General features: G+C 37.1%; 1 protein-coding gene and 1 non-coding gene across 2 annotated transcripts; one reads left to right on the top strand and one right to left on the bottom strand.

Moving 5' to 3' along the window:
• The first annotated feature begins 2,710 nt into the window (after nt 1-2,710).
• Nucleotides 2,711-3,644, top strand: LOC100479031. The gene has a single exon (XR_004621140.1). It is a non-coding gene; the product is annotated as an olfactory receptor 4C11 (transcript).
• A 9,999-nt stretch (nt 3,645-13,643) lies between these two features.
• Nucleotides 13,644-14,571, bottom strand: LOC100479287 (olfactory receptor 4P4). The gene is given in 2 exon segments (XM_002929987.4): nt 13,644-14,087; nt 14,089-14,571. Coding segments are annotated over 2 exon segments (927 nt in total).
• Between the last annotated feature and the right edge of the window lie 8,149 nt (nt 14,572-22,720).

The following is a 22,720-nucleotide window of genomic DNA, read 5'->3' as shown; positions in this document are numbered from 1 at the left end:
TATGTTGGTTTTTATGTTTCAAAAAAAAAAATATCTAACTGTTCCAGGAAATGCTCCAAGGAGATAATGATTTTACTTTGAATGAAGTAGGCTTCCCTTTTCAGTGGTAACTGCATATTGAACAGGACCGAATACTATTGGATTGTATCAATAGGAAATTCTCTTAATTCTTTCATTCACTTTATGAATACTTATTAAATATGTACTTTTTTCTAGATGTTAAATTCAGCAGTGACCAGAAAAAAATTACCTTCCTTATGTTGCTTCATTTGAACGTATGCCACTTTTATATCTATTATTATGTGAACTATACAAGTATCTGTCTATATTTCTATCAGGTAGATAGATAGATGATAGATAGATTGACAGATGGATCGATCAATACATAGATTGATATCTTTTTATTATACTTCACTGTTAAAAACCACAGACAAGTTTTCATTCCTGTTTGCTGAGGATTTGGATAAAGAGCATATCTGGCAAACTCCTAAGAGTGCAGGGGAACCTGTGTGATTGACAGTGTGGTTGGGGCATGATGTGGTAAAGAACCTTGAGTCCAGAACTGCCTCTACAGTTACTCACCCTTTTACCCAGACATTTAAATCTTACTCTGGCTCTGGGAATCCTGCTGTCCCTGAAGCCTATGTCAGAAGACAGCTGTTATGAACCAGTAATATGCCAAAGTGATTAATCAACCATCTACTAAGAGAAGGTTTTTATTTATTTATTTTTAAAGATTTTATTTATTTGTTTGACAGGGAGAGAGACAGCCAGAGAGAGAGGGAACGCAGGCAGGGGGAGTGGGAGAGGAAGAAGCAGGCTCCCAGCAGAGGAGCCTGATGTGGGGCTCGATCCCAGGACTCTGGGATCACACCCTGAGCCGAAGGCAGATGCTTAACACTGAGCCACCCAGGCACCCCAAGAGAAGTTTTTTAAAACTTTTATTTTTAATGCAGCGTGATTATGAGATATTTTCAACTACCAAAAGGAATATTTTAAAAGGCAGGTCATCCTCCTAACTTTGATTCCAAGAAAGCAATTTCTCCACCCTGAGGCCACAAATATGTGATTTTGGTACTAACTTAAATACAATTAGTTGATATGAGTCCACGTGTGTGTGTGTGTGATATTTTATTCTGCTGTTAATGAATATATCACCATCCTCTGCACTGAGTGCTGAACTCTATCACTTTTCAACATAATTTAGAAACCATTGCCTATATACCCACTTCCTTTTTATTGATGATTGCATAAAATACCATCCCTGATTCATTTAGTTTCCTTCCAATGGCATTGAAGTGATTTCTTACCTTTTGCCAACATGGAAAGGACTGCTGTGATTGTCTTTGTGCCTGTGAGTGAGATTACTTATAGCAAATGGAAACATTAGACCTGAGTCTAAGTGCCATTGAAATATCATCAATGCTTAAAATCACTCCCTGAGAAATTGCACCCCCTTAAACTCCTACCAAAAATGTGTGGGATCAACCATTTCCCACATCATTTTCAGCAGTTTGTTAAGATACATTTATCAATGGGGCACCTGGGTGGTTCAGTAGGTTCCGTATCTTCCTTTGGCTCAGGTCATGATCCAGGCTTAAAATAACATGAAATTTGAAAAAATATTTTGCTTTATGTCAAATGTTCTCTATTTATGTTTATTTAGTCTGAGTATCTTCTTGTGTTTTAAAAAATACACTGAAAGACCCATTAAAACAAGGCAAAGAACACTTTCAAAAGTACAAAGTTTTATAGAAAACGAATTTAAAACTACAAACAAGGGGCGCCTGGTGGCGCAGTTGTTGGGCGTCTGCCTTCGGCTCAGGGCGTGATCCTGGCGTTTCAGGATCAAGCCCCACATCAGGCTCGTCCACTGGGAGCCTGCTTTTTCCTCTCCCACTCCCCCTGCTTGTGTTCCCTCTTTCTCTGGCTGTCTCTGTCTAATAAATAAATAAATAAATCTTTTAAAAAATAAAAAAATAAAACTACAAACAAGTAGAAACTATTGAGAGTTAAAGTAACAGTAATTAAAGAGTCAAACTAACAGATTAAAATAAATTTCACGATAGGCTGAACCAACTGAATGAATGCTCACTGCGAAAATATTGTTTGTTTCTCCCTTCTCTCTCTCTCACTCTCTCTCTCTCCCAAGTTACATTAAGGGAAACACTATCGGAAGTCTCTACACCATTCCTTAAATGTTCAGAATAGTTACAAGATGATACTTTATAACTGAATTACCAGGTTCAAATAGTGTGATAGGGCATTATGTAAATCATGCATGAATTTCTCTATTTGGCAAAATTCTATCTAATTGGTCCTTGCTGTAAACTAAAGAAAGACATTCAGCTCAGAAAGATACCCTCTTTTTTTTTTTAATTTTATTTTATTATATTGTGTTAATCACCATACCCTCTTATCAAATTCCCTAAATTAATGTTTTTTATGCCTGAAGAATTGGGTACTATTTCATTATCAATATATTTCATTGTTTCCTTAAGCAATCAGGTAAAGAAACTGTGAACAAATATTATTTCCACTTTATTCGCAAGAAAACAACATGGAAGGTAAGGAATAACACACAGGTACGTGGAGCTTCCATGATCAAGCATATGGATTTGACCTCCAAATGGAATATTCATTTCATAATATTTCTTTCTTTGCAGATTAATTATTTCTAACCTGCGCTTTCTCCACTTTGCCTGAAATAATGCAGCAAAATCACAGCGTAACTGAGTTCATACTGCTAGGATTGACCCAAGATCCTATGAAAAAGAAAATGATATTTATAATCTTCTTCATTTTATATATGGGAACCATGGTGGGGAATTTGCTTATTATTGTGACCATCAAGTCCAGCCGGACACTTGGGGGGCCCCATGTACTTTTTCCTATTTTATTTGTCCCTTGCTGATTCCTGCTTCTCAACATCCACAGCCCCCAGACTAATTGTGGATTCACTCTCTGCGCAAAGAATCATAACTTACAATGAGTGCATGACTCAAGTCTTCGCACTACATTTCTTTGGCTGCATGGAGGTCTTTGTGCTCATCCTCATGGCCGTGGATCGCTATGTGGCCATCTGTAAGCCGTTACATTACCCAACCATCATGAGAAGGCAGGTCTGCACCATCCTGATTGTGCTCGCATGGATAGGGTCTTTTATCCATTCTATAGTCGAGGTTGCCCAGGCCTTGAAATTGCCTTTCTGTGGACCCAATCTGATTGATCATTACTGCTGTGATTTGCAGCCCTTACTGAAACTTGCTTGCATGGACACCTATCTGATCAACCTAGAATGGGCGACTAACAGTGGGGCAATCTGCACAAGCAGTTTTGTGATTCTGATGATCTCATACATTGTCATCTTGCATTCCCTGCGAAACCACAGTGCAGAAGGGAGGAAAAAAGCTCTCTCTACTTGCACTTCTCACATCATCGTAGTAGTCTTATTCTTTGGTCCATGCATGTTCATATATACACGCCCCCCAACCACTTTCCCCATGGACAAGATGGTGACGGTGTTTTATACTATTGGGACCCCTTTTCTCAACCCACTCATCTACACACTGAGGAATGCAGAAGTGAAAAATGCCATGAGGAAGCTATGGTGTATCAAAATTACCTTAGAAAGCAAAAGATGAAATGAGGGCTTTGGCTGATTCCTTAATCTGTACAGATATCAAATATGATAGTGTACATCCTGACTTGTCCCATGCACTCTAATATAATGCAGCTGATTTCCTTACTTTTTCTGTACTTCTGTCCTGAAACTAGTAGCTTCTCTCATAATGCCAGTCTGGTTCTTTCTTTTCCTGAGAGCTCAATTCTGACATTGAGGATTATGAAATGATCCACACATGTCAGTCTACCCTCTGGTTTGATAAGGAGAACGATATTCATACATTCATAACTGTTTAGTAAGCATCCATAAATAAAGAATAGCGTGTTCTCTAAGACTTGTAATTCTCTCTACAGCACATTTCAAATAAGGTACCCTGCTTTCTCTTGAACCCATTGACAGCAAATGAACTAACTTTGTGTGTCAAGAAATTCTTTTCATTATATCATTAGTTTATCTTGAAAAAATGTCCATGGTAGTAAACTAAAGGCCAAAAGGTTGTATATATAAATATATGTAATTTTTTTCCTTAAATAATTTTTCTTATGTTTCCTTTGACTATTCAGATAACTGTGGCATTATGTATAGGATTTGTTAAATGTAGTATTACAAAGCACTCATGATACTCAGCTAATTTCTATGATTGGGATATGGGAACTGCAACAAGAGACTTCTACAACTGTACGAGGGAAAGAGGTAAAATAATGTATGGGGTCAAGACTGAAGAAAAATTTAAATACACCATAGGAATGCCTGGGTGGCTCAGTCAGTTGTGTCAGCCTTTGGCTTAACTCAGGATCCCAGGGTCCTGGGATCGAGTACCGCATCGGGCTTTTTGCTCAGCGGGGAGTCTGCTTCTCCCTCTGCCTGCTCTGCCTGCCACTTCCCCTGCTTGTGCTCTCTCTCTCTGTGACAAATAAATAAATAAAATCTTAAAAAATAAATAAATATGCCATAGATTCAATATTTTCTGAGATTGAAGTACATAAAGTAGAATCTTGTTTGAAAGGGAAAAATGTGTATTATTTCATTTACAGTTGGGTTGTATCGATAGAATAAGAGAAAGTATCAGAGGCATTCAGAAATACTCAGGATTTTTGTCTCTAGTAATGGAGTTAGAGAGTACCTACTTTTGCATCAGGAAGCCGCTTTCTTCCTGTTTGTTCTTTCCTAGAGGAGTACTGTGTGTCCACAAGTTAGAATTGCCAGTATAATTCTGAAGGTGATACTGAGCAGAGAAGATTAGCAGCCATGCCTTCAACATGTGCATCCCACGGGTTATATCATGAAATTATGAAATTCATTGATTTCAGAGAGTACAAAAATACTTATTCAAAGGGATACATGTCCCCTAATGTTTATCAGCATGACCTACACTAGCCAAACTGTGGAAACAGCTCAAGTGTCCATTGAATGATGAATGGATAAAGATGTGGTGTACATATATCTATAATGTGCTAATACTCAGCCATCAAAGGAGTGAGATCTTGCCATTTGCAGTGAAAGGATGGAGCTAGAGTGTAATATGCTGCGCAAAAGTAGTAAGTCAGAGAAAGAAAACTACCATATGATTTCACTCACGTAGAATTTAAGAAACAAAAAAATGATTATAGGGGGGCGCCTGGGTGGCACAGCGGTTGAGCGTCTGCCTTCGGCTCAGGGCGTGATTCCGGCGTTATGGGATCGAGCCCCACATCAGGCTCTTCTGCTATGAGCCTGCTTCTTCCTCTCCCACTCCCCCTGCTTGTGTTCCCTCTCTCGCTGGCTGTCTCTATCTCTGTCAAATAAATAAATAAAAATTAAAAAAAAATGATTATAGGGACAAAATGGGGGGGGCACACCAAGAAAGAGACCCTTAACCATAGAGAACACACTAATGGTTACCAGAGGGGAGGGGAGTAGGAGGATGGGTTAATTAGGTGATGAGGATGTAAGAGTGATGAGCACTGGCTATGGTATGTAAGTGCTGAATCACTAAATTATACACCTAGAACTCCTAGTACACTGTACGTGAAGTAACTGGAATTTAAACAGAAACTTTAAAAAAATAAATGATTTCAGTGTATTCAATTGTACCACATCCTTAGTACCTGTGACAAGATTGCATTTCATTTTTCATGCTGTTCCGTTATTTACCTAGAAAACCTTTTCAATACCAATAGTTTCTTCCTGTCAAAGATTATTTTAAAATAAATTCATTAAAATATCATGTTTTCAGTGTTCTTACTACTTTTTGCTTTTGAGGATATTATGATGATAGTGAATGCACTAGTGTCCCAAAGTTGGCCTGTTGACATACAAAAATTAGATAGATGATGATAGATAGATATCGATATATATTTCAGTTGTGTAAATTGATTTTTTGACATACATATAATGTGAAAATTTCACCACAATCTAACTAATTAGCACATTACTATTGTGTGTGTGTTTGTGTGTGTGCGTGTGTGTGTGTGTGCTTGCAAGAAGACTTCATTTAAGATCTATCCTTTTTGCAATTTCAAGTATACATTATGGTGTTGCTAGCTATAGTGGCCATGCTATATATTAGATCTCTAGAACTTATTCATTCTACGTAACAGACACCTTGCAGTCATGGACAAACAGCTCCCTATTTCCCTCAATCCCTGGCCCCTGGTAACCACCTTCTACTCTCTGCTTCTGTGAATTGAACTATACCATTTCCATATATAAGTGAAATCGTGCAATATTTCTCTTTGTGTCTTGCTTGTTCCACTTAACATCAAGTCCTCCAGCTCCATCCATGTTATTGCAAATGGCAGGATTTTCCTCTTTTTAAAGTCTGAATAGTATATGTCTCACGTTTCCTGTATTGATTCATCAGTCAGGGATGAGGTTGTATCCACACCTTGGTTACTGTGAATACTGATGCGATGAACCTAGGAATGAGATAGCCCTTCACAATCATGATTTCCTATCCTTTGGATATATGCCCAACAGTAGGATTGATGAATGGTACTTCTACTTTTCATTTTTTGAGGAACCTCTATACTCTTCTCCATAATAACTGTACCAATTTACACACCCATCAACAATATACATGGGATCACTTTATTCCACATCCTCACCAACATTTCTTATCTCCTGTCTTCTCAATAATAGTCATTCTAACAGACGTGAAGTGATATCTCTCTATGATTTTGGTTTGTATTTCCCTGATGATGAGTGCTGTTGAGTACCCTTTAATGTACCTGTTGGCCATTTGTGTGTCTTTGGAAAATGTCTGTTCAGTCCCTCTGCTTATTTTGTAATCAGAGGAGATGATGGAAATCTCCATAGCTTCTGCTCCAGTTTCCTGTGAACCTGAATCTGCTCTAGAAAATAGAGTCTATTGGGGCACTGGGTGGCACAGCGGTTGAGCCTCTGCCTTCGGCTCAGGGTGTGATCCCGGCATTATGGGATCGAGCTCCACATCAGGCTCCTCTGCTATGAGCCTGCTTCTTCCTCTCCCACTCCCCCTGCTTGTGTTCCCTCTCTCGCTGGCTGTCTCTATCTCTGTCAAATAAAGAAATAAAATCTTAAAAAAAAAAAGAAAATAGAGTCTATTATTTAAAAAGATGTTAAGAAGAAGAGAAAATTGAATAATAGACAAGACCGTCTACCATTTTAGCTCAAGAGAATATAGAAAAGAAGTAAAATAAGTTACAAGGAGGCCAAAAAATAAACTATAATAAGAAAAATTTATTCCCAAAAATTGAACAATCACATTAAAAGCAAATACACTGCACTTGAAAAGCCCAAGTTGGCAGGAGAGACAGAATAATCTTCAGCAAAGAAAAGTAACAGACTAATGATACACACATCAATATGATAAATCCCGGAACAAAGAGACCATGCACTATGCGTAAATGCTGTGACTCAATTTGGATGAAGTTATACAATAGACAACACTAAAGCAGAGTGATAGAAATCAGGACAATAATTTCATCTGATGGAATTAACCGAAGAGGAGCATGACAGAACTTTCGGGATTAATGAACGTATTCTAGATCTTGAATTTGTTAATGGCTATGTGAGCATATACATTTATCAAAACTCATCAAACCATATACTTAAAAGGTCTGCCGTTCATTGTATGTAAAATTTATCTTGGAAAATAATTGTATTACTGAGGAAACACCTTCCCAATATCTCTAACCCCCCCAAAAAAATGCCTATTAAAGTTAGTGATCATTTCCAGAGAAAAAAAGCAGAACAGTGACTGTCATTAAGAATTTCAATCCCATGAGTGGGAGATGTACGATATTTTATTTGCAATGAGTATATCATAGTGACTTTGAATAGCTGTCTTAGACTTCACCAAAATGAAAATCTTTTGTACTGAAAATTATGTCATCAACAAAGTGAAAAGCCAACCCACAGGTTGGGAGAAAATACTTGCAAATCATGTATCTGAAAAAGGAACTTGACTTCAGAGCCTATAAAGAATGCCTACCACTTAATAATAAAAAGACAATAGCCCAACTTAAAATATGACAAAATATCTGAATAAACATATATCCACAAAAATACACAAATGCTCAAAAGAACAGTAAAAGATGTTCGACACCTTTAGATAATAGGAAATGCAAACCTCACCCATAATGAGATATTGCTTTACACCAACTAGGACGTCTAGAATCAAAAAAGACACGCAATAACAAGTTTTAGTGAGGAGGTGGAGAAATAGGAGTTCTCATAAATTTCTGGGGGTAATGTAGAATGGTGCAACGACTTCTTAAAAATCTTTTATTTATTTGTCAGAGAGAGAGCACAAGTAGGGGAAGCAGCAGGCAGAGGGAGAAGCAGGCTCCCCACCGAGCAAGGAGCCTGATGTGGTACTCGATTCCAGGACCCTGGGATCACGACCTGAACTGAAGGCAGATGCTCAACTTACTGAGGTACCCAGGTGTCCCTGGTGCAATGAATTTGGAAAACAATGTGGCAGCTCCTCAAATGGTTAAACATATAATACCAATGACCCAGCAATTCTAATCTTAAGCTCTACCCAAGGGAATGTAAACACATACTCTCACAAAAACTTGTACACCAATGTTCATAGCATCATTATTCATAATAGTTGAAATGGGGGAACAAGCTACATGTCAATAAACTGATGAATGGGTAACATATATTCATAAAATGGAATTTTATTCATCAACATAAAGAAATACTGATACTTGCCACAATGTGGATGAAACATGCAAGAACATTATGCTAAATGAAAGCTACAAGTTACAAAATATAACATGCTGTATAATTCCTTTTCTACTGTGAAAGAAACTAGATTATGGGGTGCCTGGATGGCTCAGTTGGTTAAGCATGCAACTCTTGATTTCTGCTCTGGTCATTATCTCAGGGACATGGTATCAGGCCCTGTGTGTGGCTCTGTGCTCAGCATGGAGTTGGCTTGAGATTCCTTCTTGCCCTCTATACCCTTCCCTCCATTCTACACAACCCCATCCCATCCCTTCCCTCCTGGCTCTATGCATATACACACTCTCTCTCAAAAAAAACAAAACAAAAAAAAAAAAAACAAAAAAAAAAAAACGGAGATTAACATTTGCCTATGACTGCTAGTGAGGATGATGAAGAGATATAAGTGACTGCAAATGGGTATGGAAATTCTTTTTAAGGTGGCAAAATGTTTAAAATTAGATAGTCTTGATTGTTTCACAATGTTCCATACTAAAAATCATTACATTGTATACTTTAAATAAATGAATTTTTTAGTACGTGTATTATATACACAATAAAGCTCTTAAAAACAGATAAATGTTAAATCTTGTGATGATTTGTACAGAATAAAAGTCCATAGAACAACTATAGTTGAAAATTGATTTCCCATGAATAAAAGATTTGTAAATATGTATTAAAATCAGTGCATAACAGTGACTTTGGATCTCTATTTTGATTAAAATACAACATAGTGTCTATAGTTAATAACACTATAATCCTTATTTGAAAATTAATGTTATATGCTAATTATATGTCAGTAAAAAAAAAAACAAAAACAAAAACAAAAAAACAGTGGACTCTATCTCTCCATGCTTTTATCTGGGCTAAACTTGTGACACATCTCACATGTAACCTTTAACCACATGAACAGAAGGTGGTAAAAGTGATGTTGTATAATCCCTAAAGGTTGGCTTGAGAGGCCTTGAAGCTTTTGTTTTTGAGAAATCACCACTGCCCTGAAACAACTGTGGTGGGGTACGGCCCAGTCTACACTCCTGAATAATGAACAAGAGCAAATAAATATTATCCATTTGTGACTTTCCTCCACAATACTTTTTCTTGTATTTCTTTGCACTTAAATCTTGACTACCAAGAGATGTTAGTTCTACTGAAGTTCTGACATCCCTGAGAAGGTAAAAGCTGACAGGATTTATTATTCTCAAAGACCAAGAAGCAGGATATCTGAAATATATTCATATTTCTACCAATGACTATACATTTATTCCTGTTCACAAAAGGTCGTCAGGGTCAATCCCAATCAGAGGAGCTCAGAGAGTCTACTCTTGGTTCCCTGGAAAGAGATCATTTCTTTCATTAGAACCTAGACTTTCCCCAGTTTCATTAAGGGTGAGTCTGGTTTATACCTTTTATTTCATGGACATATGATCACAGGACTGGGGGCCAAGCTCTGGAGTTTTATAGTTTTTGTAGTTTTACAACCTTTCTGTTACAAGATGACAGGTAGGACTTTGATTAGAGCCCTCACTGATGAAAACAAATGGCAACCTTCTCATTTTCCAGATGGATAAACTAGTTTCTTTCACAGTGGAAAACAATAAAAATGTGTCTCCCTCTGTCTTCCAACCAGTGGTTATACTTCTGTCCCTGGGAGAAGCAGGGACATTTTTAAACGTGTTCTCTTGCACTGCTCACTTTAATATGTGAATAGTTTTCATGTTCCTCCATATGTCATCCCCTTTTTCATTCAAACATATCCAGGAGAAAAACATTTGTCACATGTCAGAGTCTCTAGAATTTTGCCATGTTTATAACAACTCAGTGGGAAAGCCTCATTTGACAGTGTTTCAATATATCCATAGCTTTCATAATGACCATTTTTTTGAGGTATAATGCACCTTCATCACTTTATTCAAATCTTCAAAATAGCCTTTATTTTACATTTTAGTATTAAAAAATTGACCAGCGAAGAGCCCCAGAGTATAGAGAGAGAGAGACAATGCCGAACTTTCATAACTGTCAATGGTAATGTCAAACATCACTTGTCCAGGACATAAACTTTCAATTTCAGCAAAGACTAAGATACCATTTCTGTTTTATGCCTGAGGAAAAGAGAGCGGCCTGAAGTATACCGGATCCTTCCCTGGATCAGCTGAAATCCACCTTTCGCAAAGACAAACGAGCAAAAATGAAATGCTTTTTTGTATAAGCTACAAATATTGCAGTGGCTTGTTACACAGCATAATTGAGCTGACTGATCCAAGAACAGCATGGCCAAACTCTAAAAGTGGATACTGAGGCATACTCATGATTTAATAAAACCTCCAGTATGTTAGTGTAAGGTACCTTGAAAGGAGCCTTGCTCCCTTGCTGAGCAAGAGAGAATGGGCATGAGCGATGGCACATAACCTTGCTTATATACATAAAGGACAAATTCCAAATACCTAAGGATGCAGTCAACCTCCATGTTCACTATTTCATCCATAGATAACACACAGGAAAAGAAGGACATATTTATTATTCTTGGTAGGTTCCTTTGCACCCCTCCTTAGTTGATAAATTGGAAGAAGAATGTTCACAAAAATACGTAAGAGCCAGGTTCACATGAACTTCTTTCTGAAAGGCCTGACTTCTTTGGGGAAACGCTAAACAGCAAATTTTTTACAATAAGCAAATTAAATTCATTTCCAGAGAATGTAGCCTATATATGCATCAATAACAGGCTTATTAAAAATTAACAGCAGAATTAGGCACCAGCCCATACAACTGTAGACATTTCTGTTCGCCTTCAGCTTTCTGAATTGGAGAATCCCACCAGGACATAATCTCCAGCACATCAACATCAAAACAAAATCCTGACTTTCTCTGCTACTGTCTTTCTTACCTACTTTTCAATGCACTTCATTTTTTTTCTGCCTCCCCTTACTTTCTAAGTTCCCTAATTTTCAGGCAGTACACATGTCAGGGTCTTTTGGGGAGAGAAAAACTATGGCTGAAATCATCAACAAACATGGCTAATTTCTGTAAATGAACTCCTCACTGCAAAGCCCAGATTGCTGCAGACCAGTAAATACAGAGAACAAACCAGTGGGAAGGTGGGGTGGGGGGGTGAGATTGGGCGCAATGGGTGAAGGGAAGTGGAAGATACAGGCTTCCATTTACATTTACAGAATGAATAAGTCATGGGAATAAAAGACATAGCGTAGTGAATATCGTCTACAGTATTATGATAGCAGTGCCTGGGGACAGATGGTAGCTACGCTTGTGGTGAGCACAGCAAAATGCAGAGATCTGTGGAATCACTGCCTGAAACTAATGCAACATTGTGTATAGACCGAGTATACTCCAAATCAAAACAAAACAAAACAAAACCCAGATTTCTGTTGCACAAAGGACAATAATACTTCAAGTAAATACAATGCAATATCTTTGTGGGGACTGTGGTGAAGAGGATGGAGCACCAGAAAATAAGTCTGTGCCTCTCATATTTGAAAACTTGGTGATTCCATCCTCTGGAACTCAGTTCCTCATGTCATGCTAGTGGATGACCCTGGATGATGTCACAGGCCCCTTCCAATTCACAAAGTTTGAGTATTCTTGTATAAACTAAGGAAACACCTCAATGCACCAAAGTTGTCCTTGGTCTATGCCCCAGTTTTCAGTTGGATACATATGCTTCTCAGTCTAACCTTCCTTGTTTCTCACTAGTATAAGCATCTGCCTGAGTAGAACTGAGACAGTTTCAGGCAGCATGAATGGTGGGGGAAAAAAATGTCACAATATGCTGTTTGCATAAAGAGCAGTGAGGCTTAATAAAATGCACCCCCTGAATTTATGTCCATCTATTCAGCTATATGGTACTTTTTTTTTTTTTCTTGTAAGATGTGATTTATTTATTTTAGAGAGAGAAAGAGAAAGAGAGAACAGGAGCATGGAGGGGGGAAAGGGAGAGGAAGAGGGACAAGTAGACTCCCACTAAGTGGGGAGTAGGTCACAGGCTCAATACCAGGACCTTGAGATCAGGACCTGAGCCAAAGACAGATGCTTAATCCATTAACCAATGAGCCACCCAGGCACCCTTAGCTATGTGGCTCCTTAAAGACAGGATCCTTTACAGAATGAGAGATTTTCCACATTGCACATTTACAAAAAGCATCAATTTGTATGCTCATGAGGGATTTTTAACAAGGTTATAAATATGCCATGGAATTACATTTAAAGGATTGAGAAGTGATGTTTGTTATCTAATTTGAAACTTATAATTTCTGGAATACACCATCAACAGGGTACTAAGAATGAATTATAATAACATCCATAAGGAACTGTGAATAGTGTAATTACATTGCATTACATTATTTTAGAAGCATTGTGTATGTAAAAGGAGTTAAAATATACAACAACACTTGTAAATTTTTAGGCATTGCTTCCTTATTTTATTGCACCTCTGTGAGAGGTGTCTTAATCAAGAATCTGTTTCCTAGAGCAGGGCAGAACAGTCAAACCATGCAATCTTTACAGTGTGTCCTGATAAAAGTGCTGTAATGTCCACTATGTCTAAGATCATGAAGGACGGAATGTTCCAGAATACCAAACATAAGTTCCACAATGTCAAAGCTGGATAGGACCTGGAGGTCATGTGATTTGTTCCCCTTCTACAGAGCCAGAAAACTAAAGTAACAGAAAGAGGGTAGCTGAGGGGACTTCTCTCTTCGAGTTTCACAACTTTTGATGACAGCACACCACCTCTCTGTACTTGCTGTACTTGTTGACATTAGGATTCTGTGGATAGAAGGAGATCCAACCAAGGGTTTGAACTCCAGAGACTTCATTTCCCTTCAAACCGTGTGTCCCGGCACCACATTTTCCTCAAGGCATTCTTCATGTCTGTGTTTCTCAACGTGTAGATGAGAGGGTTGAACATGGGGGCAATCATGGTGTAAAATAGGGCAAAAACTTTGTCATTATTGATGGAATCAGCCGTGGGGACATACGTGAAGATGAGTGGCAGGAAGAACATGAACACGACAGTGATGTGTGAGCCGCAGGTGGAGAGGGCTTTGCGGCAGCCCTGGGATGACCGGGTCCTCAGGGTGGACAGGATGATGATGTAAGAAATCACCAAGGCAACAAAGGTCAAAATGGACAGCACTCCGGTGGTGGTAATAATCGCAATAACCAACAAGCTAGTGTCCATGCAGGCCAGCTTCAGCAAGGGGAAAATATCACAGAAATAGTGATCTATCTGATTGGGGCCACAGAAGGGAAGTTCCAATGATAATCAATACCTGAAGGATTGAATGGATAAATGCTCCCAGAATCGAGGCCATCAGAAGGACATAGCACACCTGTCTGCTCATGATGAACATATAGTGAAGGGGTCTGCAGATGGCTGCGTAACGGTCATAGGCCATGGACACCAAGATGAAGATCTCAGTGGCACCAAAGAAGTGGGCAAAGAACATCTGGGCTATGCAGCTGTTGTAGGAGATGGTCTTCTGCTGGGCCAGTAGGTCTGTGATCAGTTTGGGGGCCACCGTGGAAGTGAAGCAGACATCCATGAAAGACAGGTAGCTCAGGAAAAAGTACCTGGGCTGTTCACGGAGGCAGCTGCCCCTTATGGTGAGGAGGATGAGAAGGTTTCCGAAGAGAATCGCAATGTAGCAAAGTGAGAACACCACAAAGCAGGCAACCTTTTCATCCTCATCACTGAAGAGTCCCAGGAGGATAAACTCTGTGATGTTTTCATGTCCCATTCCTTTTGTGGATTTGATCATGTAGCAGAGAAAGTTAATGGGCTGGAAACACTCAACTTTTAAAACTATTGTTTTATTTTAAAAGTCATTCATTTACTCAATAATACATATTGATTGTTAATTATGATACAATCACCATAATTAGTTCTAAGGGTACAGACAGCAGTGTACAAAATACATACATTCTCTACCCACAAGTAGATACAGTTCATAAAGGCAGACATATAATAACAATAATAGCACAAATAATTAATTGAAAATATCACAAATCCCAAAGTTTCACACTTACTATGAACAACAGGATGACTAATTTAGAAGATGAAATGTTCTTTTTTAGGTCAATTTTGAGATGCAATTTCAGTAGTACACCTTACGAGTGATTTTTGAATCTCTGGTATGTACAAACAGCACTGAGGTTATCCATTCTTCAAGGGCAGTGTTATCATTCACAGTCCTTCCCAGTGACTAAATCTGTGCTGAATCCTGAAAGTTCAGTAATGTCTTTAGACATCAGTGAGCTCATAACTTTAAATAGTACCTCTCTAGGTGACAATTTCAGAAAGTGTTTTTAGCACCTTTCCATGAACATTGAGCAATGATCAGATCTTAGGGAAAATGGGTTGCTCTACTGTATGCAATTGTAGTACATTTGTGGCTTCCTGTAATTGAACGCATTTCCCAGTTCACGTTCCAGCCTACCAGGAGTTTGCTGGCACTTCCCAGTAGGACAGCATCCTTGGAGGGGCAAATTGCACCAGAGATTCTTTTTCACTAGATCTGTTTTACCACCTGGTATTTCTTTGAATTGAGCCACTTTCTTTCCCTAACAGGCTCACTACAGGCTCATGGGTCCCAGTCCTGAAATATTTTAATTAAAAAGGACATATTGCTTTGGTGCAAAATATTAAACTATATCTCTTACTTCATTTTGGCAAAAAAATGCATCACAAAACTGCTAAACTCAGTGCCCAGTTGTACAAACATTAACTGGACACACTGATAACATGTGTCAGCCTATTTTGAAGGATTATAACAGCAACTGAACAATGCTTTTTACTTTTACTCTTATAATGTGAGTTCCTATGAGATTATTGTAGAAAAATGCACATTGGGCATACAAAGAGATTTTTTAATAGGATTGTAGGGAGTTTTTGGGTTGAATTCCATCCATGAATCCCAAATTAACATCTTGTGGCCTAATTTCTTGCAAAAATCTCTGAAAATAGCACTGTCACACAAGCAAAATCATAGTAATGATTCTCTGTTATTGTGTGATTTGTTTAAAATAAATGGTTCAAGATTATTTTATCTACGAGTTATCTATTTGTCCTTAAAAATAGAATCCCGGGGCGCCTGGGTGGCAGAGCAGTTAAGCGTCTGCCTTAGGCTCAGGGCGTGATCCCGGCGTTGTGGGATCAAGCCCCACATCAGGCTCTTCCATGTGAGCCTGCTTCTTCCTCTCTCACTCCCCCTGGTTGTGTTCCCTCTCTCGCTGGCTGTCTCTATCTCTGTCGAATAAATAAATAAAATCTTTAAAAAAAAATAAAAATAAAAATAGAATTCCCTCATGGAATATAGAATCATATTAAAAGATATGAAAAGATTGTATCAAGTTAAAAGATTATACCATGTTTATGGTTAAGGAGGATCAATAGATAAGAAAGATGTTAATTATTCCCAAATTAATCAATACATTCAATAATTAAAACAAAAATTCTGACAAACTTGTTCATGGAAAGCTGATTTCAAAATTCAGAAAGAATTAAAATGCAGAGTAGTTAAGCTAACTTTTTCAAAGGAGGAACAAAGAGAATAGATGTATCTTCCAGAATTCAAGTATGGTATCAAGCTATGGTAATTAAAAAGTTGTAGGTAGGGGTGTCTCGGTGGCTCAGTAGGTTAAGCGTCCGACTCTTGGTTTTGGCTCATGTCATGATCTCAGGATTGCGAGATCAAGCCCAGTGTTGGGCTCCAAGCTCAGCCCAGACTCGTCTTGAGATTCTCTCTCCCTCTCCCTCAGCCCCTCTTGATTTTGCTCTCACTCTTTCTCTCTCTCTCAAAAATAAATCTTTATAAACAAAGTCGTAGGTAAAGACAGATTGCTGGATTTGAAGACAGTCAAAAAATACATACACATATATTGGAATTTATTCCATATTTAAGTTGAAATTTCATTATTGATATGAACTCCAGTTAATTCAAATTGATGTGAATTTTATTTAATAACTTATGTTAAGACTTTGAATCTCTCGCTGAAAACAATATACCTTACAAGGCCCCCAAAATTATAATCCGGATGGGAGAAGGATAGAAATGTATTGAACAAAAGCAAAAAAAAAAAAAAAAAGAGAGAGTTTTGAGACATAATTAGAATGGGTTTCTATCTTACGTAGGAACATTTTTTAAACAAAGTACAAAAACCAAATTCATAAAAAAATATAAAATCTCTTTTAAAACTTCCTATATGACAAAATTTCATATAAACCAAATGTTTTTAGAAGTAGCAAATGGGAGTAAATATTTATAAATCCTATGAATCAATCGCATAAATGTAAATAGTCCAATTTTCTAAAAAAAGTGAAATATTTGACAAGGCAATACGCAGAAAGGAAATCACAACTGTCAAAAACTGTACATCGAAATATTCAAGCTCATTAGAATCAGGGAAATGCAGATTCAACAAGAATGAGATACTATATTTGCACCTATCAACTTCATAAAAATAAAATTTAAAAGGCTGTCCATTAAAATTTTGATGAGTGACCCAGCAAAACTACCCTAGAAAGCATACAAAAGGATATTCTGCATAAGCTCATTCAAATTTGGAAATTAGAAGTGATCTAAAGCTTGACAATAGAATGGAAATAAGGTGTGGTATGTTCTCATTATGGAAAACTAGACAATTTTAAATGTTCAAGCCCTAGGAGACATCTACCATGATAGAAATCACTAAGACATACTTTGTGTGAATAACATAAGTTCATAATAATAATCGCAGTATGATAATGTGCATGTTAAAAAAAATCACAGCCACAGAATACCATGTAGTTTCTGTGAGAACTTCTTTGTTTATAAATTAATATAAAAAAGTGTGGAAGAAAGATTTACTTCTCAGAAATAAAGGAGGTGATGGCCAAAGGGAATTTTGGTGTAATACAATGTTTTAATTTCTTTATTAAAGTGATTATATTTCATTATTACTTTTGTAATTAAAGTTAATTTTAAAACTCATCATTTTATAGTATTGGTTTCAGAAGAAGACAATACATAAGAAATGAAATGAAGCAGAATAAAGAGTGAACTTTTCCTGGACTTCAGTAAACTTAAATAGCTGTTTATCACTAATTAGTAAAGCAGTGATAATAGTACCCATCACACAAGCTTCTTGTGGGAATCGAATTAAAATATTCATATAAAATATTTAGCTACAGATGTGTGCATATATTACATTCTTAGAATTAACTAACTATGAACTCTAATTATTAGTTTAAAAATGACTAATATTCTATAAATGCTTCAGAGTTCAGAGGACAAAGGGAGCTCTGGGAATAAATGTTCTCAATGAGTTTAACGTGCCATTGAGTACAGGTTTCTACAGAAGTTATAAAAGTATTTTGACAACTAACCACTACTAAAAATCCCAAACCAATGACCACGACTTGGGGTAGGTCACAGGATTTCCCATTTCACAGACGGAAGAACTGAAATCCAAGTAAAAATTTATTCATGAAGACCTTCAATACCCTGCAAAAGATACTCTCTCTCTAATTATTTAGAATAAGTGAGTCAAACGCTTCAAGAAAATAATTATTTTATCCTTCTATCTTACTTAGGACATTTTCTAGTTCCCTGCAGGTTTTTTAAATTTTATTATAAATCTGATCTATCTTTGTTAAAGAAATAGTCATCAATTATACAATTTGAGCTTCTCTAACTGTGGTCACTGAAATTGTATTCCATACTGGCTCTATTCATGTCAAATATCAGGGGTTCTTGCTCAGTATGACAGACCTACAGCACAGTGAGGCAAGAAATGGAGGGTCTTGTCCTGATCTGCCACTCCCTGATTATGGGATTTAGGAAGTTCCTCAAATTCTTTGGGTATCTATTTTGTCTTAAGAAAGTAAGGAATTGTGGTTTTCATGGATCCTTCCAGCTGCAAAGAACTATTTTTTTAATCAAGTGATTTACTAACTCACTGCCAGTTTATCAAAATTATCAATTAATTTTCCATCATTTTCTTACTATCTTTATTCTCTTTATTGCTTATCTTATTCAATTGTTTATTTTTGTCCAAATTTTTATTGTTTTTTTATCATTGCTTTTCCATCCAAAGAAGAGTACACAGCATTCCACAATTTCTCTTAGCCTCCTGACCTGGCAGCTAAGCAGTCCCAAGTTTGAAACCAGGATTTCAAAACACCATTCCCATTTTTCACTTTTTATTACAACAGACCTTTTAAAGATGTTTTGTAAACTATTAAAATGCCAAATTGTTACATGAGTTAGAAGCCTAAAAAGTTATAAAAGAAATCATTACCAAGAAGATTTCTTTCTAGAATATTATTCATGCAAAAAAAGGGTTACCTTAGAAAACAAGTGAATGAGGGCAGATGATTCTACAGGTACTCGAAGAGATGACAAAGGTTCAGGCATGCAAAAATAGAAAAGGTGAGAATAAAGAAAAGATGGAAAAGGAAAAGATATGTATATATAAGAACTCACATATTGTATCAGCCAATTCCAATTAATATGTAGAGAGGTACCCCTGTCTTCTTGAACTCATGGCAACAGATGAAAAAAAGATCTTCAAAATCAAAAGGTAGGTAGATCTCTTAGGACAAAAAAAGTAATGAAAAAAGTCTCATACTTTGTAGGTAGTTTTCAAATTCTATTTAAATGTAATGAATTCTACCCCTGAAACTATTACACTATATGTTAACTAACTGGGATATAAATAAAAACTTGAAACTACAAAAAATAATAAAATAATAAAATAATATATTTTAAAAACTAACTATGAATACTCAGAACAGGAATGAGAAGTATATCATACAATTGGAAGGAAAATCTCAACTGCATCTGGGCCTTTCTCTCTTGTCTTTTTCCCCCTTTGGTGCAAGAAGGAGCTTCAAGGTCTACTTCCCTAAATGCACCGGGCTGGGGACTCTTGGAGAAGCTGCCGGGGAGCAGGCAGGGAGAGTATTTAAAGGCACTGGATGCACGTGGGTGCAGTGTCAATGGCAATCCCAATGGGAATTCTTGAACAAAGCTGGTAAAAATAAACTCTGGTAATTTTAATTTGCTATTGCTTTGGTTTTTCAGATGTGCTTTTTAAAATAGATTTTTTTTTTTTAAGATTGCTTCAAATACATGATGTTAAACATCAAATGTAGGCTGTATGGCCAGTGATCAAAAGTTTTTAAAGTGGTTTTATTCCTTTCTACACAAGGAATAAACTCAAATGCATCCATTATATTCATTAAGGGTCCTCCACTGCTTCTATTATCGAGAATAATTATTTATTAATATTGAATGTATTCAACTTTTTCTTAAAATAATTAAGGTCAAACTTAAATGTCCCCATTCCCACAAACCTTATCCTCATTATAACCCCTTTCTGAAACCGAATTCCAAGCCCCAAGTCATCCCGTTACACTCCCAATACCTAATTTCACCAGATCATTTGACTCCATTTTCATAGGTAGTTGAAGGTTTTCACATTTTGTTTGGGGGGCTTTGTGTGTATTCTTTAAATATTGGGTGTTCTTCTCTCATCTCCTCAATAGACTATTAACTCAATGAAAATAGGGTCTATTCTTCCTCAAACTGTATTTAATAATTTAAATTTTGATGATGGCAAGTGTAATAGCAGTAACTGAAAACTCATTACAATGTGCTAGTAATTATGCTAAGGATGTTAAAAGGAGTTTTAAAATTTAATGCACTTAATGAACCTATGAGATGACATTATTAATATTCCCCGGAGGCACAAAGAGATCATCGACAAGACTAGGCAGCTAGTAACTGGTATAATAGAGTTTGGTCTTGCTAAGATACTTTACTGACCCTACAATCACTGTGACCAGCAGTTCCACACTTTACACACAGTAAGCACTTAATAAGTGTATCTGAATTTTTATTAAAATAATAAAATAATGTACATATTTAAAAATTACACTGAGATTTTAAATTGTGTACTTAGGATACATACTTTCACTTTCCATCTGATACAGTCCACTGTTAGTAGAACCTCAATTACACCAACAAAATAAATAAGATAATTTTTATACTTTTGAATTGATGATGGCAAAGTAACATAAAATTTAAAGGATTTATTTTTCATGTTTTATTGAAATACACTTATAATTCTGTTTCACTGCCTAGCCAATTAAATTTTTGTGCTTTTGATGTCAGAAACACTGCAAGGAGGACTGATTATTTCCCTGTGTGCGCATGCGTGTGTGTGCATGTGAAAGGACACAGGACGATGGCTGAAGGACACACCATGGCCACAGCGTCAAACCTAATTAGATCTGCGTCTTCAGTATTGAAAAGAAGAGGCAATTTTATGTGCGATGCATTTGCCAGATGTCCAGGACGATCAGAAGGGTTGAAGCCAGAGGGTTTGAGTTTGAATTCCAGGTGTACCTTTCGTGGGCTATGTGACTTTGGGTTAGACACTTAACTCACTGGAATTTAGATTCTTCCCCTATAGTACAATTATTTCATCGTACATCAGTAATACATAGTCACTATTATTATTGTAATTAGTAATATTGCTATTATTCACTATTATTATTAGAAATTTTCTGACACAATTTACAAAGAAACTTGGCAATATCTCCAGGACAAAGCATTCAGATCACAATCTTTAGACTGAAGTCATTGATACTCAAGGACAAAGTAAGACAACAGCTCACAGCACAAAACTCTGTGACACTGAAATATAAGTTCCACACTTCGGACTGTCATCCATGGCATTGACGTGTTCATGCACGTAGACAACTTGTTACAGCTGAACTGATTGTGTGAGAGACTTGCTGAAGATCATATATTAAGTTGGATTCAGGGATTAAGTTAATATAAAATGTTACTTATATTTCCTCCAAGACTCGATTCTGGCCTAAGGGAATGTCCTATTTTCCACCCACATGCATAACATGTGGAAGAGGATGCAAAAGGGGCATAGTTAATAGAGATAGAACTGTCCTCATTTTAGAAATGCTTAGTTGTGCATTCTCCAGTTCTTGGGTTAAAGCTATGATTTTTCAAAACTCCTTTTACACTGTGGTAGACATAGTTCCAAAATGTCCCTCAGGATTTCCTGCCCTAGCCCCGGGGACTGGAGATATGATAATATAGCACATGTTAAATGTTAAATGTAGAATTACATGTCTAAAGATTTTCAACAAAGTAATGAAGGTTACTGGTATGTTGACTTTGATTTATATGTTTCAATTCTATCTAAACCCACAAGCTCTTTAAAAAAAGAGAATGTTTACTGACTGGTAACAGAAGAGTAAGTAGGAGAGATTCAAGGTACAACTAGAATAAAATGCCACCATCCCTGGCTTTGAAGACAGAGGGGCCACATGCAAAGCCCTCTGAGAGCTGAGAGCCGACTCTCCCCCCCGCCAACTTCCAGCTAGGAAATTTCTGGAGACAAGAGACCCTGTCCTGAAGCTCCATTTTCCTTTCTAATGAATGAACTCTTGACCTGGCTAGAGCACTAATCATTTTTACAAGCAATTGCTGATAAAATCCAACAAAACAACTGTTGTTAGGACCATAAAACTCTTGATAACTTTATGAGGACAGAAAAGTTAACTACTGCCTACCAGGAATAGTGTTGTTTGAGGGCATCAGTAGAATAATCAATTAGGTAGTGATTAAAGGCAGGGTGCCTGGGTGGCTCTGTGGGTTAGGTGTCAGACTCTTGATTTCAGTTTGGGTCATGATCTCAGGGTTGTGAGATCCAGCCCTATGTTGGGTGTGGAGCCTGTTTGGGACTCTCTCTTTCCCTCTTTCTCTGATCCTCCCTAACCCCCTGCACTCTCTCTCTCAAAGGAAAAAAAAAAAAAAACAGAGAGAGAGAGAGAAAGAAAGATAGTAAAAAAGAAAAAGATAGTAATCAAAACCAGCTCCA

The sequence above is a fragment of the Ailuropoda melanoleuca genome, chromosome 16 (assembly GCF_002007445.2).
Source record: "Ailuropoda melanoleuca isolate Jingjing chromosome 16, ASM200744v2, whole genome shotgun sequence".
Taxonomy (NCBI): domain Eukaryota; kingdom Metazoa; phylum Chordata; class Mammalia; order Carnivora; family Ursidae; genus Ailuropoda; species Ailuropoda melanoleuca.
This window is presented reverse-complemented; position numbering and strand designations above follow the sequence as displayed.